We start from the raw sequence: 13,537 nt of genomic DNA, 5'->3' as shown, positions 1-13,537 counted from the left end.
ACCCATCAATTACCTGTACTTGATATCCAACATGAACTCCGAGACGCGCCTTGTTCAAAAAACCAAGCAACAAGACAACGATTGAAACAAACTTTTTTTCACCTTACACAAGCGGTTCACAGCTCATATACTCAGAGCCCAGAATTGGCTGTTATAACAGACAAAAAGTTAGCTCATCTTAATCCACAATAATACTACTAAATGGCTTGAACAACTTACAATTGTTTCTTCAGTACAACAGCTCACAACCTCATCACAGACCTCATCATCTGCCAGAGTCGCACAAGTCAGGCCCACAGGGTTAGATCTGGTGCTATCCGACTTAAGCTTGCTTAGATGCAGGCCCGGAAGAATATCATCGATAATCTCCAAGAGACCATTTGATACTTGTTGCAGGGAAGTGCAGCACTTCCGCGTCGCGCTGGCAGGGCAAGTCTGTTGAGAGGACGACACCGACGATTGCTCTGGTTCTTCGGATGCCGTTGGCGTGGCGCTGGTGCTTGCATCCGTGGGGATAACAATATTGTTTGTCTTTGTCAATGCGGAGAGGTCTGGCGTCGGGACCACGAGTGATAATGTCGGGGTCGGGATTGTGAAGAAGAAGGAAGATGATAGGAGGGAGATCTCGATCACGCTCGGCTGTGTTTTCTTCGTGGTCGAGGTTATAGTTGGAGTTGCCGATGAAGAGGCCTGGAACGAGGAATGAGGAGCTATGGCCGAATCCGAAGTGGGGGAGGATGACAACGTGGTGACAGGCCTCATCGTCCCTCCTCCTACTATTGGATCAAGGAACTGCTCCACCCTGGGTGTCAGCAGCGGAGTTGGATGGACAGTAACAGTTTTGAAACTTGTCACCGTCGCCGCCGGGGTCGGGTTAGGAGAAGTATGCTGTAATCGCTCGTTTCGCTGGTGGTATCCTTGGCGAGGCTCGAGAATAGGACTGTTAGTGTGTTTGTTGAAGGATGGGAAGGCAGGGTATATCCTGAAAGGGGCTGCGTCAACAGACACCGAAGATGTTGAGAGGATAATTGCCAGGGCGATGGCGAGGGGGGAAGGATGGATCTGCATTTTGCTTTGGAGCTGATTCTCTGTATGATTTTCTGCCCTGAGGAAGCTTGTGCAGTTACAAGGTATTTTGATGATAGATAATTTTGGTTTGGTAGATAGTTGAATGATTGGTACAATCGAAATAAGCAATGCTGATCTCTTGTTGGTCTTGTGTCTGTGACTTGATAGACTGAATCATATCAATGGGGATCATGGCTGGATAAATAATGGAATTGATCAGCGCTGATACTGAGGAGGCAGAAAGATGTATTCCCAACCTCTCAATTTTATTCTTGCTAGTCTGTGGTACAGATAGTTGCCATTTTAGGTAATATAAGCCATATTTAGGGTATGCGGAATAGAGTTGCGGTCGACCAGCCTCAGCCGGGACTTGTGGCGTCGTGGCCAGGATTTTCGGGCGCTCTAGAATAAACGAATAACTAGGTTTGGTTCTACGGACATGGTAGGTTCAACCAGCCTTTCGATTAATAGTTTCTCTTTGCCTGCTTTGTGGTGGCTTGCCCCTTTGCTGTGGCCAGTCTCGACCATATTAGGCTGCATGAGGAATGCTATCAACCTCAATAATTACACACAGAGCCAATAGTGTACTCAGGAAGAATGTTAACGCATAACTTGAACTCCTATTGTCATTTCCTATTGGTCTTTCACTCACGTGGCTTACATTCCACGGTAGTAGCATTCCGCAAACTATTGATGGGCTTGAATTACTCTTCCGGAATTACGATACAGCAGAGTAAAAAGTAACAACTAATCTATGCAGGACCTAAAGACCTACCCAGTAACGGGTCTTCTCAACCGCGAATGGTGCAGAGAGTGTTTCCTGGCCAGTACCCGTGATGAGAACCTTGTATTCGCCCTTTTCAGATGCCCATGACTGGCGAATTTCATCCCAGAAACTAGTTGCTAGTTTCTTCTCCACAGTGATTTTAACATCCTTCTTTTCCCCCGGTTGGAGAAAGACCTTTTTGAACCCTTTCAACTCGCGGACTGGTCGTCTGATGCCCGTCGTTGCTGGGTTTTCAACCCAAAGCTGCACGACTTCGGCGCCTGCAAGGGATCCTGTATTTTTGACCATAATGGATGCAGTTACTATTTCTCCATCCTCCAACGTATCCTTCTCAGAGGCTACATCCAGAGACAGATTAGATCGCTCAAAAGTAGTATATGAAAGTCCGTAACCAAAGGGGAATAGAGGCTGGACACCCGTTTTTTCGTAGTAGCGATATCCAACATACACGTCCTCGCCGTATAACACGCGGCCTCTTTCGGAGCCAAAGTTGAGATATGATGGATTGTCTTGTAGACGAACGGGAAAGCTCAAAGACAGCTTTCCAGAGGGATTCACATCGCCATACAAAACGTCAGCAAGGCCATTGCCCAGCTCGTTTCCTCCGAACCACGCTTGAGCAAGGACATTGACTTTGGAAGCCCAAGGCATTGTAACGGGCGTGCCACTTTGAATCACGATAGCAGCATTGGGGTTAGCATCGAGTACGCGTGAGATCAGCTTGTCTGTTCCAGGTGGAAGATCCATGGTCTCTCGATCATGGCCCTCAGTTTCCCATTCACCGTTCAAACCAGCCACCACAAGAACTTGCTCTGTCTTCGATGCGAGATCAACAGCCTCCTCTATAGATTCGGCCAGCTCACGACGCCTAGAAACCCCGAATGCAAATCCGCCAGGTCCAAAATTAACGACCCGGGTATCGTTCAATTTTGATGTAGGCCGAGAGCCAAACTGGACAAGAATCTTGTAGGAAATACCAGCTTTAAGCAACCTCGAACCCCGCTCCTCTGCTGTAGCGGCACCAAAAAAAGCTGATCCCTTTCTTTGTTTGGTAAAATTGTCCACAACGAGTTCGCCGTCAACGAACAGCTTCCCTGTGCCAATCACGGTCACGCCGAAATCGTACAAACCGTCCTCTTCTGGAGTGAAGTTTCCTTCCATGTCAGCGTAGAACAGGTCAGATTTGACTTCAGTATTTTTATAGTCGGCAAGGAATCCAGTGGAGTTGACTAGATGTAATCGATCAACCACCTTGCGATCCTTTTCCTCGGGAGATTCGTTGTATACCTTGAAGTCGAAGCCCTGTTTCCCATCATTCGTTTTAAGATGCGGTCCAAGAGGAGGTAATGATTGATGGGCATAAGTGCCCTGTGCAAAGGCGATATCGGCCTTACTTGCCTTACTGACACCCTCAAACGGAGTCACCGCATAATACGGTGGTAGAGATGCCGAGCCGCCTCCACAGTATGAGGCAACTTTGGAATTGGGCCCAATGACTGCAATTGGTTTATTTTTGTCAAAGGGGAGTACGCTATTATTGTTTCGTAAAAGCACGATAGATTCAGCCGCAGCTCGTCGGAGAAGTTTCTGGTCGTCAGGCCGATTGAGCTCCTTCTCCCCAGCGTTTTCGGGGATCCCTGACTTATCCGCATAATTAATCAGATTAAGCAGATTTCGGACTCTTTCATCTAGAACATGATCGGGGACTTTTCTAGATTTCACTGCGTGAGTAAGGATTTCTCCACGCCAGAGAGTAGGGCCGGGCATTTCGAGGTCAAGCCCAGCATTGACAGCGTCAGCAGTACTGTAGGTGCCGAACCTGTAAATAGCGTTAGTCTTAGTCCCCTACCGCATAATAGAAAGTTTGTCCATACCAATCACTCATGATGAGCCCGTTCCATTTCCATTCCTTGCGCAATATATCCTCAAGAATGTTACGGCTTTCACTAACATGCACCCCATTGACCTTGTTATACGCGGTCATGAAACAAGCAGTCTTACAAATTCGTAGCGCCAGTTGGAATGGAAGCAGATATATTTCCCTGAGAGCTCTCGCTGTCACAATTGTATCGACAGCCAGCCTTTCATGTTCCTGGTCATTGCACACGAAATGCTTAAGCGTGGCACCGACGCCTTTCGACTCTACGCCTTTGCAATAGTAACCAGCGAGCGTACCTGACAGTACCCCGTCTTCTGCAAATGATTCAAAGCCTCTACCACCGAGAGGCGATCTCTGGATGTTAATCGTTGGCCCTAACAAAACATGGGTGCCTTTTGCCCTGGCTTCGTCACCAAGGAGCTCCCCAATCTGTTCTAAAAGCTCCACATCCCATGTTGAACCCAGTGCGGTTGAACATGGCAAGCAGGCGGCGGGAACACCATTAAAGAATCGTGTGCCGCGGACTCCATTGGGGCCATCAGAGAAACGTACGGCAGGGATGTTGAGGCGTGGAATTGGCACGGTATGCCAGAAATCAGCACCTAGTCAATTGTCAACGCTGTTGGTTTTGCTTCTTTCATGAGGATCGAATCATGGCAGAGGGTACCAGCAGTGAGAGCGGTCTTTTCTGACAAATCCAGCTCTGAGAGCGTCTTCTCAACATCGATTTGAACCATTGTTGCGATCTATAGTGATAGTCGTCGTGGGAGCATCGGAGCAGCGAGTAGTTGCAGGTATTTAATAGTCAAGCGACGGAGTCTCTGGAAGAAGGGCCTGTGGGCGGCCCATCCGTCGAGTTGGCCCATTGGACATGCATGCAGTGAATTGTTGTTGCTGTGAAGTTAACTATTCATGCAAGCTGGGCGAGTAGAAATGGATGCCGAAGATTAGCCGGGACCCCGCAGTGCCTTTCGACGCAACGTCATTGGCCGCTCATTCCGCGGAGTATCGGCTGGTTTATGTTATCCGAAAAGCGAGCTCTAGAGAGCTTCACTCTGTCAACTTCTCTTCTTCAATTCTTTATCCTGATATGTGATCTCAATTAGTGATTCATTGACAGGCTGTGGTAGTAGCTGCTCTGGGCCTGCCCAATGGATTTACAAGCGGCGGACCGCCTTGCCTTTGGCGCGTAATCACAACTGTTGCTGTTGCTTGCTATGCCACCATCAGACGAAAGAAAACGAATAAAGACAGCCTCATATATACATTTTCTTTTCGTGCAGGGTAATCTGCTAATAACAACTAGTACATCATAGAATATACGAAACTGACTAATCGAACCGGTGTTTCTTATTCCCGTTTACTTCATTATCACCAACCAGCTCCACGAGGACAATCGGAGCTGTCACAATTTTCGTTGACATCTTTACACCTGACCAGAATGAGACGCTGGACACGAGGCTGTAGATTAGGCCTTCAAAATTTCAGTGCCGTATGAACAAGGCCCAAATGATTCTCAAAGCCAGGCAGGTCGATACCACTATTGATGCTGCGATCCACACAAATAGCCGATTCTTTACCCAAATTGACTAATCATCAAACCTTCTTGCAGAGAATTTCACAGAGTCGGTCGCTGAACGTCGAAAAATAGGTTTAAATAACAACTCAAACTACCTTATAACCATTACTCAAGCTACGACCTAATAGAGACCCATTTGATCTATGCCAGTCCCCATTGACCCCTTAGCAAACACGGTAAGTGAAACCATCAATTCCGACGTCATTCCATTCTTCCCTGGTCAGAAGGCGATGTCATCTTACGACATTGTTTCTCCACCACATTTGCCATTAGAGAGACCAGGAAATGGGTGGCGCTAAAAATACACACACCTCCTTTACACATTGACATCAGGTGGATCAAACTATGTATCATGGTGTGATGAAGACCCGATAGTCCTCTTCTATAGTATGACTAGGGGTGGAAACCAGCAAGAAACTGGGTATATTGAGGCCATGACGAGGCCACCACGGAGGAATTTGAACGATACCCGCTCATCCATGAAGCGGTCCCGGCCGATCGCATATCAATGGGCTATGATCATCTCTTCTTTGAATTAATGAATATTGGTTGGACGGTATCCACATGACGCTCGCTTAGGTCAGTTGATGATATCCTTAAGCCCCAAAATTCTGCGAGACGTGGAAGACAGAGTCAGAAAATACGACTAACACGCGACAATAAAACTGCAAGTGGAAACGATATGAATTATGTTGATAATTCAATAGTATTGAATGATGTTCAAGCCTAGACCTCCGCATGGGGAGGCCAAGCACACACACACTATTGCTCCTCGCTAGACAAGATTCCAGCCATGACGTTTTGTCCAACCTATCCAAAGGGACAGAGTACTCCACAAAAACACCGCCGATCACATACCCTGACATTAGCAGAAAAGGGAATATGAAACTTGTAGCAGAGATAACGATAACCCTGGGTACTATGCGCTGACTCTTTATTTCAGACACGAACATTGGTCACGGCCAGTCCTGATGTCAGCGGAGACAGAAAAGGTGAAGGGTAAGCACCGTATCATACGCAAAAAGCCTATTACCTTCATAGGTCTGCCACCCATTTACTCTTGATACGTGTGCTAGAAAGTGCGGCACTATCCCACACAGGCTGTACTTTCATATCTAGAGTAGGATGTAGTAGTGATGTATTTCAGAATAATCTAAACCTCGTAGTCAATTTCAAATCCATTAATTTATTGGTGGGATTGGCATAATAACCTACGAATTCGCATCAATTCAATGTTTGATATGTACGTCAATTAATTTTACATATGTAAGAGACCGCCAGTGGCTTTTACCCATGGTGTTGTCATTATTATGATAAAGAAGCATTGAAATTGACCTAGAAACCATATCCAGCTACATATGTCGTTATGTTAACCTAACCCAAATCCTTTTGATCCTTCCCATAATAATACAAACTGGTAGATTTACATCTCGATCCAGCGAGGCAACATCATGCAACAGGTCGTAATGTCATAAACAAATCATAACTCGCTCACCGAATAAAATTTCAAATGGGATAAATGTGTATTTTTATTGTACGAGATGAGTCTCACAAGTATCCGCATCCTATCTGGTAGAAAGGGAGGCTGTAGACTTTCTCGACTGCGAAAACACAATGAAGGGGGTAATATCGAATGCAACGCAAATGAACACCAGGGTGCGGTGTCCCTATGCTGGATAAAAACTCACACAAAACCTCAGCGATGGGTTCATTCAAATGAGTTGGACGAACAGTCGGAGGCTCCTGAGTTGGAAAACGAATTGAAGGGCTAAGCGAATGACTAAGATGTCCAACCTACTGGTGACGGACAATACCGATGTATGCGTAAAAACTCCAAATCTGACGCCTCGCTAGGACGGGTGCGACAAGTCAAAGCGTGTAGAATGGGGTTTGATCGCAGGTACTGCAGCTATTCCCATTCCACCAACCTCGATGCCTTACCATGTCCCGCACCGCATACTTTCTCTCATTCTACATCTTCTCATCCATAATCGAAGGCACTTGGTGGATTAACGAACTCGATAATCTAAAGGTTGTCAGCTGGTTCACATCACGTATTGAAAGAATGCCCACCGTAAAAGAGCCGACATAGCAACATCAAGTTGCATTTAAGTGCGTTTATCTTTAGATGAGCGGCCAGATCCACTTCGCCTGGGAGGAGGACCGTTTCCAGCGCTGGCCATGTTGGTGACGGATGACGAATTGCTGTGGCCGCTACTACCACTGGTAGCGCTGCTGCGGCGATCACCGAAGTCGCCATTGTTGGTGAAGGCAGCCAACTGCTGTTGAGTATACTGCAGCATGACGCGGTTGTAGTCATCAATAGACGCAGGAGGATTCGTACTTCTATCGAGACCTTGTGCGTCAAGGCCCGGAGCACGACCGCTCATATTTTCGGTGGGCACGCCGCCGCCTGCTTGATCCAGGGCCATTGGGGGAAACTGCATAACCAGATCGGTCTGGACATTGTCAGTAAGCTGTCCAACATAGTACAAGACATTTCGTGTGGCATGTGGTCCGGCGCCGAAGGGATACCGTCTGGCTGTCAAAGGTGATATTGACAAGCACCACAGCCTGTCTAGGTCAAGACTTGATGGGAGTAAGGGGTACCTAACAATTTACTTGACAAGAGTCAGTGAGATAGCAGCAGAAAGCTAGGTAGGGCATAAATCTAGCGGCGAGCGGATGTTAAGAGGAGATAGAATCGATAGATTGCTAGGATGACCAGCCCAGGGCAAGACAGTATATAGAGGAAATCAGGCGATAGTGAGGTACGAAGAGTGATAGAATGGACCACAGAGAGTGACAAGCGAGCGATGCCAAAGTCTTTAACCTTCGCATGATGAGCGGGCAGGCGCAGCAGCGCGCACGGCCAATGATGGGCGCGAGAAGGGCTGCTCTACAGCGGGCCTGGCCAGCACGAATCAGACAGCGCGCTGGCAGGGCTCCAGGGGCTCGTCTGTTGCTTACACTGCCGTTCTGCAGCAGCGACATCATGGGCCGCCACATGAATTCATAGTGGGTGCGCCGCCTGTTTGTCTGTCCAGCCAGCGGCCTTGCCGCCGTCAGGACGATGGATCTAACCATCACCTACGGCCCACTTGACGTGCTGACAAGTCTGTAATCAGTGTAATGGTATCGAGCATCCATCTGCAGGCGCAAGGTGGAGCTGCCTCGAGACCCTCGGAATCTCACGACATGTGGGATGAGGTCATGTAGGGACTTTCTCACGGCAACGTGCTTGGGTGGGCTGAGACGATCACCAGACGACATATGTCACAGTTCACTGAGTACTCACAGCGTAAATAGTACTGGCGGGCTTACTGATGTGCGTATCCACCGTTCTCCTCTCTGGCCATGCATCCACCGTCCCATCCATACGAACTCGGAAGCAGAAGGCTTCGAAGGAGTGGAGATGCCGGCCATCATTCACTCTCCTGGGCATGGACTGGCGTCATTCATACCCACTCGTCGACACTAGTGGGTCTGCAGCGTTCCGATCAACATTTGCAATGCATAAAAGATCGCATAGTTTATATAGCGTCTGCAGCAAGCGACAAACTGATAGACGAGTGCATCAGAGCAGAAGCTTTATACCAAGAGATGATGCTCGCAGTGTATCAGTTATATCAATTATATCAATTATTACTACCATTAACGGAGCAAATGGCTGCATCCTGGGGCCTGTGACGCATGTCATCCATCTGATCTACAGCACTCGTCACGAAACCTTACATCGCCCTATCCTACACTCGTCCTCCTTCTCAGACAATGAACACAGTTCACGACGTCGGGATGGAGACTTCTGGCGATGTCGATAGTAAGAAACTGCGAAGTAGCCTGCGGTTATTGAGGACTGGCTAGAGGAATTGAAGTGACGTAGATGTGCTTTCCCCATATTGGCGGGCGTCGACTAGCGCAGCGTCTGACGTCAATCTGCATTATTTGCCCTGCCCGCTTTGGGCAACGAGGCGCCCCGGATTCCGGAAGCCATCCCATTTTGGGCGACGCCATAACAGGGTATTTCTTGATGTGGATAGCGTCTCCAGAACCTTATCCCACGCACCAACGACGGAAACAGCGCGAGGAACGGCCCAATAGGATCCGCTGTGGCTTGCTAGCCCCTTTTCCTGAAGGCGATCAAAGCATGCTGTTCCAGCCACTGACCGCAAGCGGTTATCTACTCTCCTCCTAGGAAGCACTAAGTAATGAGTGCTTGTCGTCGTCCTGAGCGGGCCGTACACTAGTAGTATTAGGTGCATGAGTTTGTGGATTCGGGCGTCCCGGAAAAGCATATCCGTTGGCTCGGTGCCGATCATTTCTCTTTGCGTGTTCCTAACCTTTGGTGCCTCATTAACATGTATTATTGACAGTGCTTGGGTGTTGGATTTAATGACCAACAGTCCAGCCGTGTCGTTTCTACTTGCTAATTTTATCTAGAATGCACGACATTGTACATTGGAAACATGTGAGAAAGCTGCGCCCTGATTAGCTACTGAATAGACTCCTAGTCAATGTCTCCACAACAGGTTTAGATAAGGCTTTTGCAGGGGACGATGGTGAGTTCCAGGATTAGCAGTGAACGCAGACACAATTAACGGATTAACCACTTTCAGATTTGCTCAGTCACCTACCTTATGCTGTTGATGCTCGTTTCTACTCATATAAAAAGCACTACAATCCTACATGACTTCCCAATACCTCCTCTAGAACTAGTAAAATTACTAAAAATTCCCTATTAGATGCGCTCAGGCGGCGCAGCGACAATGAAGGGACGTCGAAAATTGAATGTGAAGACTAAACCTGGAAGGGACGGGGCTATTTTGCTCATTCTACGCTTCCCTGGCCAAGTGTTCCCGTCCTACATTGACATGGGCGGCGTTGTGTTGTCCCTCCTCAGCCTCAACACAGCACAATTATTTCAACAAATTATCTAATCAACGCTACGTCGAAATCACTAAAAGCCATTTATCATCTACTCAAATGATACAAAATTACCGCTCTTGCCACAATGCAGCCATGGGCTGTGCTGTCGACCCATTCGTGCGTTCAGCCAGACTCGGCGATGAGACGGCCATCGGCATGATCCATGTGCGTCGTAGCAGGAAACATACCAGGACTGCATGCCTCGGGGCTTTCTCGACGGGTTGGATGTGAGCCAGCGTGTTGAATTCTGGCGCCAGCGGCTCCTCACGACATCCACCACTGCCAATCAGGGGAAGAAACCCCCGAAGGGGCGTCGTTGTGGTGGTCGATGAGTCGTCACGGCATCAAGATGGAGGAGAGGGTATCGTTGGTTTCGCCATGTTTGGCCCGTCCCGCGACGCCGACGCGGAGGATGACCAGCGACATATCGGCGAGGTTGACGCAGTATACCTACGCCGTGAATGGACTAGCAAGGGGTTGGGACGGCTCCTGATGAACGCGGTAGTTACAGGGCTCGCACAGTTCGGGTACGAAGAGGCAACACTGTGGGTTCTGGACACGAACGCACGCGCAAGGCGGTTCTACGAGGGGGTGGGCTGGGCGGCGGATGGCAGTGTCAAAGAGGACTCGATCAGGGGTAGATTTACCATTTGCGAGTTGCGATACTGGCGGTCGCTCGTGGAGACATCGATTCGGGCTGAAATCGATTCTTTGTAATTTTCCAGGAACGCAAAGAGTATTTGTAGATCGCAGCCTATCTTCGATGTCTATCCATTGATCGCCAATATAGTTCAGCCACAATCCGAAGACATACTATCCAGAATGCATAACTTAGGCACTTCCTACCAGAATCCACTGATGTCAATCGATTTGATCTTAAGGACGCGTATCCGGGGATTATTATAACCTTGTTATATTCTAAGACATACCAATAAAGTCTCTGAATAGATATATACTGCTCCTAAAATATATTAGTCTGCTGATTCCTATATTGAGCTGTAACACATTGTCGAACTTTTACGCGTTAGAACAAATTGATTTTAGTGGCAAGGTCGGTTGGATTATGATATATAAGTTAGGGGTATGGGATGTCATGGTACTGAAACCTATCTTCCTCTCTTCATCGTCACACCTGATGATATTGCCGTATTTGCCAACTACTCAGAACGCAATGAGAGGGTATTATCTCCCAAAGCCCGCAGGTTTCGGGAGCAATTCCATGGAGGGCGTTTGCCCAGGTGCCACTCTCCCTGTCACTATTTCTACACAGGTAAGAAATATGCATTGAATAAGTATTCAAATGTATTTTATTCTGAAAACTAAAATTATAAGTGTAAATCATAAAATGCGGCGTGGGCTGCTCAGCTCTAGTCGACAAACTAGTCATGCTCGTTTCTCGTTCCTCGTTTACTGTATTTCAGAGCATCCTGTAGCATCGTGCATTAGATCATTTCCAAAATCTTGTTAAGCATGACTAAAGCATGCCCTGTGCGCTCAATAGTATAATATTTACTAATCTCCCCCAATTACACACAATAACATAACTACCCATGTTATCAAAAATCATTATGTATTCATGAACCCTAATACTCCTGACCACCACGACAGATCTCAACAGTATGAAGTTATTAATCCAGCTACAGCCAGCGGCCACTGCATCGCTTCTTGCCATTCAGGCGGTAAAACTCTCTGGATCGCTAGGATTTCTCTATGCGGGATATCACCCACCCACCACACCGACTGCGCCCTACTCATGAGCGCAAAATACATAGCAAGGATAACCAGCGCTCGCGGTCGCTGCTCCTTGACCAGCTGAATGAATAGGTTGGGCACGAAGATGGAAAACCCCATGAACCGCCGCGTGAGCGAGAACACGGGTTCGTTGATGTAGACAGCTTCGTACATGCTGCCGATATACCCGAGTGCGTCCTCGTACGCTTCCCGGGCAGTGTAGTCTGGCGCGTCCACGGTATAATCTAAGAGAACGGGAAGCGGTAATATATTCTCTTTCGAGTAGAGATTATCGTTTCGGAAATCTGGCGGAGCGTTTCGCACCATCAGCACTGCGGATGATGGCTTATGGTTGGGATTGTTGGGGTCGGGGGCGTTTCTTTGAACTGAGCCTTCTAATACAGCGACTAGAACAGATCTGACGCCTTTGCCGACATGAAGCCAATCGGTCGGCGGAGTATAAGGATCTAGAGGCCGATTCCACAGACAGGAGAAGGAATAAAGAAAATGGAGTAGAGCGCTATACACGATGGATTCGCTATTGACATGGTTCATGTTGGCGACGGCCCGCTGCTGGTCGCGCAGTGCGAGCGTGATGTATACCTGATGAGCATTCGCTACCTCGCCGTTATCAGGCAGAGAGCGCAGCAGATGGGCGCCGGAACAGGCCAGCATCATGTACTGCAGGTTATCAAATTCGAGAGACAGTTTCGGTACCTCTTGCAGCCAGCCTAAAACAGCCGCCGGGGTGGATTTTTCCGCATATGGATTTGTTAAATGCGTCATGAAGTTATGGAGTAACCGCATCTCAAGTTTCCTTCTGGACGCGGATTCCGGCAGATCTATGCTGTCGATGCTGTGGTACATGTTGCCGAGGGAGACCGGGCTGGGCGTGGATGCAGGATTGAATCTGGCCAAATCAGTTGCTGAATGATGACTGTCGCTTGGGGAGCTCAAGGATCGACCTGACAGGGCCATTTTAGAGGATGATGTTGGTTTGACGGCGTCATATATGCAGACTTCGCTGCCAATGCGTATGCAGTTGTTACATCGCGGTCGTTTCTCGTCGCATTTGACGCGGCGAGTCTTGCAGGTTCGGCATCCGCCGCGCGATTTGTGATGGAAGGCCTTTGTTTTGCGGCGCGGTCCCGATGCCGTCGACATATTGTCTATATTCTCTTTATTTACAGTCTGCTCTCTCTCGACGCGATGAGGCCGTGACGGCGTCGAGGAAAGAACCTCACTCTAGATAAGGAGATAAAGAATGTAGTGTTTTATGCGGCTGTAAATTCGACAATACCCTTTTCAGCCATGACTTATATATTCATTAAAAATATATAGGTCAATCTGCTGTTCACTTAAATTTACTTGAAATCTTGCAAATTGGCGGCCGCAGATCAACGCTGTGTCCGTGTTGAACCTGGGGGGCGATGAATTCGGCAAAGCTGCATATGCGCAACGTTGGCGTGCCACTTGGTCTTAACAAAAGACCGTGGAAGTTGGGCCGATATTTTGATTCTTCAGATTGCAAGAGTGACGATTTTGCAAGGATTGATAAAGGGCAGTT

At 48.1% G+C, this 13,537-nt stretch overlaps 6 protein-coding genes across 6 annotated transcripts; 2 read left to right on the top strand and 4 right to left on the bottom strand.

Annotated features, from left to right (window-relative positions):
- Position 1: 1 nt before the first annotated feature.
- Positions 2 to 1,171, bottom strand: BGW36DRAFT_112049 (uncharacterized protein). The gene has a single exon (XM_046209240.1). It carries the CDS (start codon positions 1,066 to 1,068, stop codon positions 169 to 171), a length of 900 nt encoding a protein of 299 aa, XP_046075523.1. The 5' UTR covers positions 1,069 to 1,171; the 3' UTR covers positions 2 to 168.
- Positions 1,172 to 1,831: 660 nt separating this feature from the next.
- On the bottom strand, positions 1,832 to 4,471 carry BGW36DRAFT_424433 (beta-glucosidase; the record flags this gene model as incomplete). The annotated part of the gene is made up of 3 exons (XM_046219960.1): positions 1,832 to 3,674; positions 3,730 to 4,336; positions 4,402 to 4,471. 3 exons carry the CDS (start codon positions 4,469 to 4,471, stop codon positions 1,832 to 1,834), a joined length of 2,520 nt encoding a protein of 839 aa, XP_046075522.1.
- Positions 4,472 to 7,421: 2,950 nt separating this feature from the next.
- Positions 7,422 to 7,745, bottom strand: BGW36DRAFT_424432 (uncharacterized protein; the record flags this gene model as incomplete). The annotated part of the gene is made up of 1 exon (XM_046219959.1): positions 7,422 to 7,745. The coding sequence occupies one exon, from the start codon at positions 7,743 to 7,745 to the stop codon at positions 7,422 to 7,424; it is 324 nt and encodes a 107-aa protein (XP_046075521.1).
- Positions 7,746 to 8,520: 775 nt separating this feature from the next.
- On the top strand, positions 8,521 to 9,194 carry BGW36DRAFT_111895 (uncharacterized protein). Its single transcript, XM_046209238.1, has one exon. It carries the CDS (start codon positions 8,640 to 8,642, stop codon positions 9,132 to 9,134), a length of 495 nt encoding a protein of 164 aa, XP_046075520.1. The 5' UTR covers positions 8,521 to 8,639; the 3' UTR covers positions 9,135 to 9,194.
- A 1,138-nt stretch (positions 9,195 to 10,332) lies between these two features.
- On the top strand, positions 10,333 to 10,956 carry BGW36DRAFT_424431 (acyl-CoA N-acyltransferase; the record flags this gene model as incomplete). Its single annotated transcript, XM_046219958.1, has 2 exons — positions 10,333 to 10,466; positions 10,530 to 10,956. 2 exons carry the CDS (start codon positions 10,333 to 10,335, stop codon positions 10,954 to 10,956), a joined length of 561 nt encoding a protein of 186 aa, XP_046075519.1.
- A 648-nt stretch (positions 10,957 to 11,604) lies between these two features.
- BGW36DRAFT_372292 (uncharacterized protein) lies at positions 11,605 to 13,535 on the bottom strand. The gene has a single exon (XM_046215462.1). It carries the CDS (start codon positions 13,132 to 13,134, stop codon positions 11,851 to 11,853), a length of 1,284 nt encoding a protein of 427 aa, XP_046075518.1. The 5' UTR covers positions 13,135 to 13,535; the 3' UTR covers positions 11,605 to 11,850.
- Between the last annotated feature and the right edge of the window lie 2 nt (positions 13,536 to 13,537).

Source organism: Talaromyces proteolyticus (assembly GCF_021365285.1).
Source record: "Talaromyces proteolyticus strain PMI_201 chromosome Unknown BGW36scaffold_3, whole genome shotgun sequence".
Taxonomy (NCBI): domain Eukaryota; kingdom Fungi; phylum Ascomycota; class Eurotiomycetes; order Eurotiales; family Trichocomaceae; genus Talaromyces; species Talaromyces proteolyticus.
This window is presented reverse-complemented; position numbering and strand designations above follow the sequence as displayed.

Bases quoted from the DNA above. Each gene is read 5' to 3' on its own strand.
- BGW36DRAFT_112049 (XM_046209240.1), bottom strand. From the start codon at position 1,068: ATGCAGATCCATCCTTCCCCCCTCGCCATCGCCCTGGCAATTATCCTC.
- BGW36DRAFT_111895 (XM_046209238.1), top strand. From the start codon at position 8,640: ATGTGCGTATCCACCGTTCTCCTCTCTGGCCATGCATCCACCGTCCCA.
- BGW36DRAFT_372292 (XM_046215462.1), bottom strand. From the start codon at position 13,134: ATGTCGACGGCATCGGGACCGCGCCGCAAAACAAAGGCCTTCCATCAC.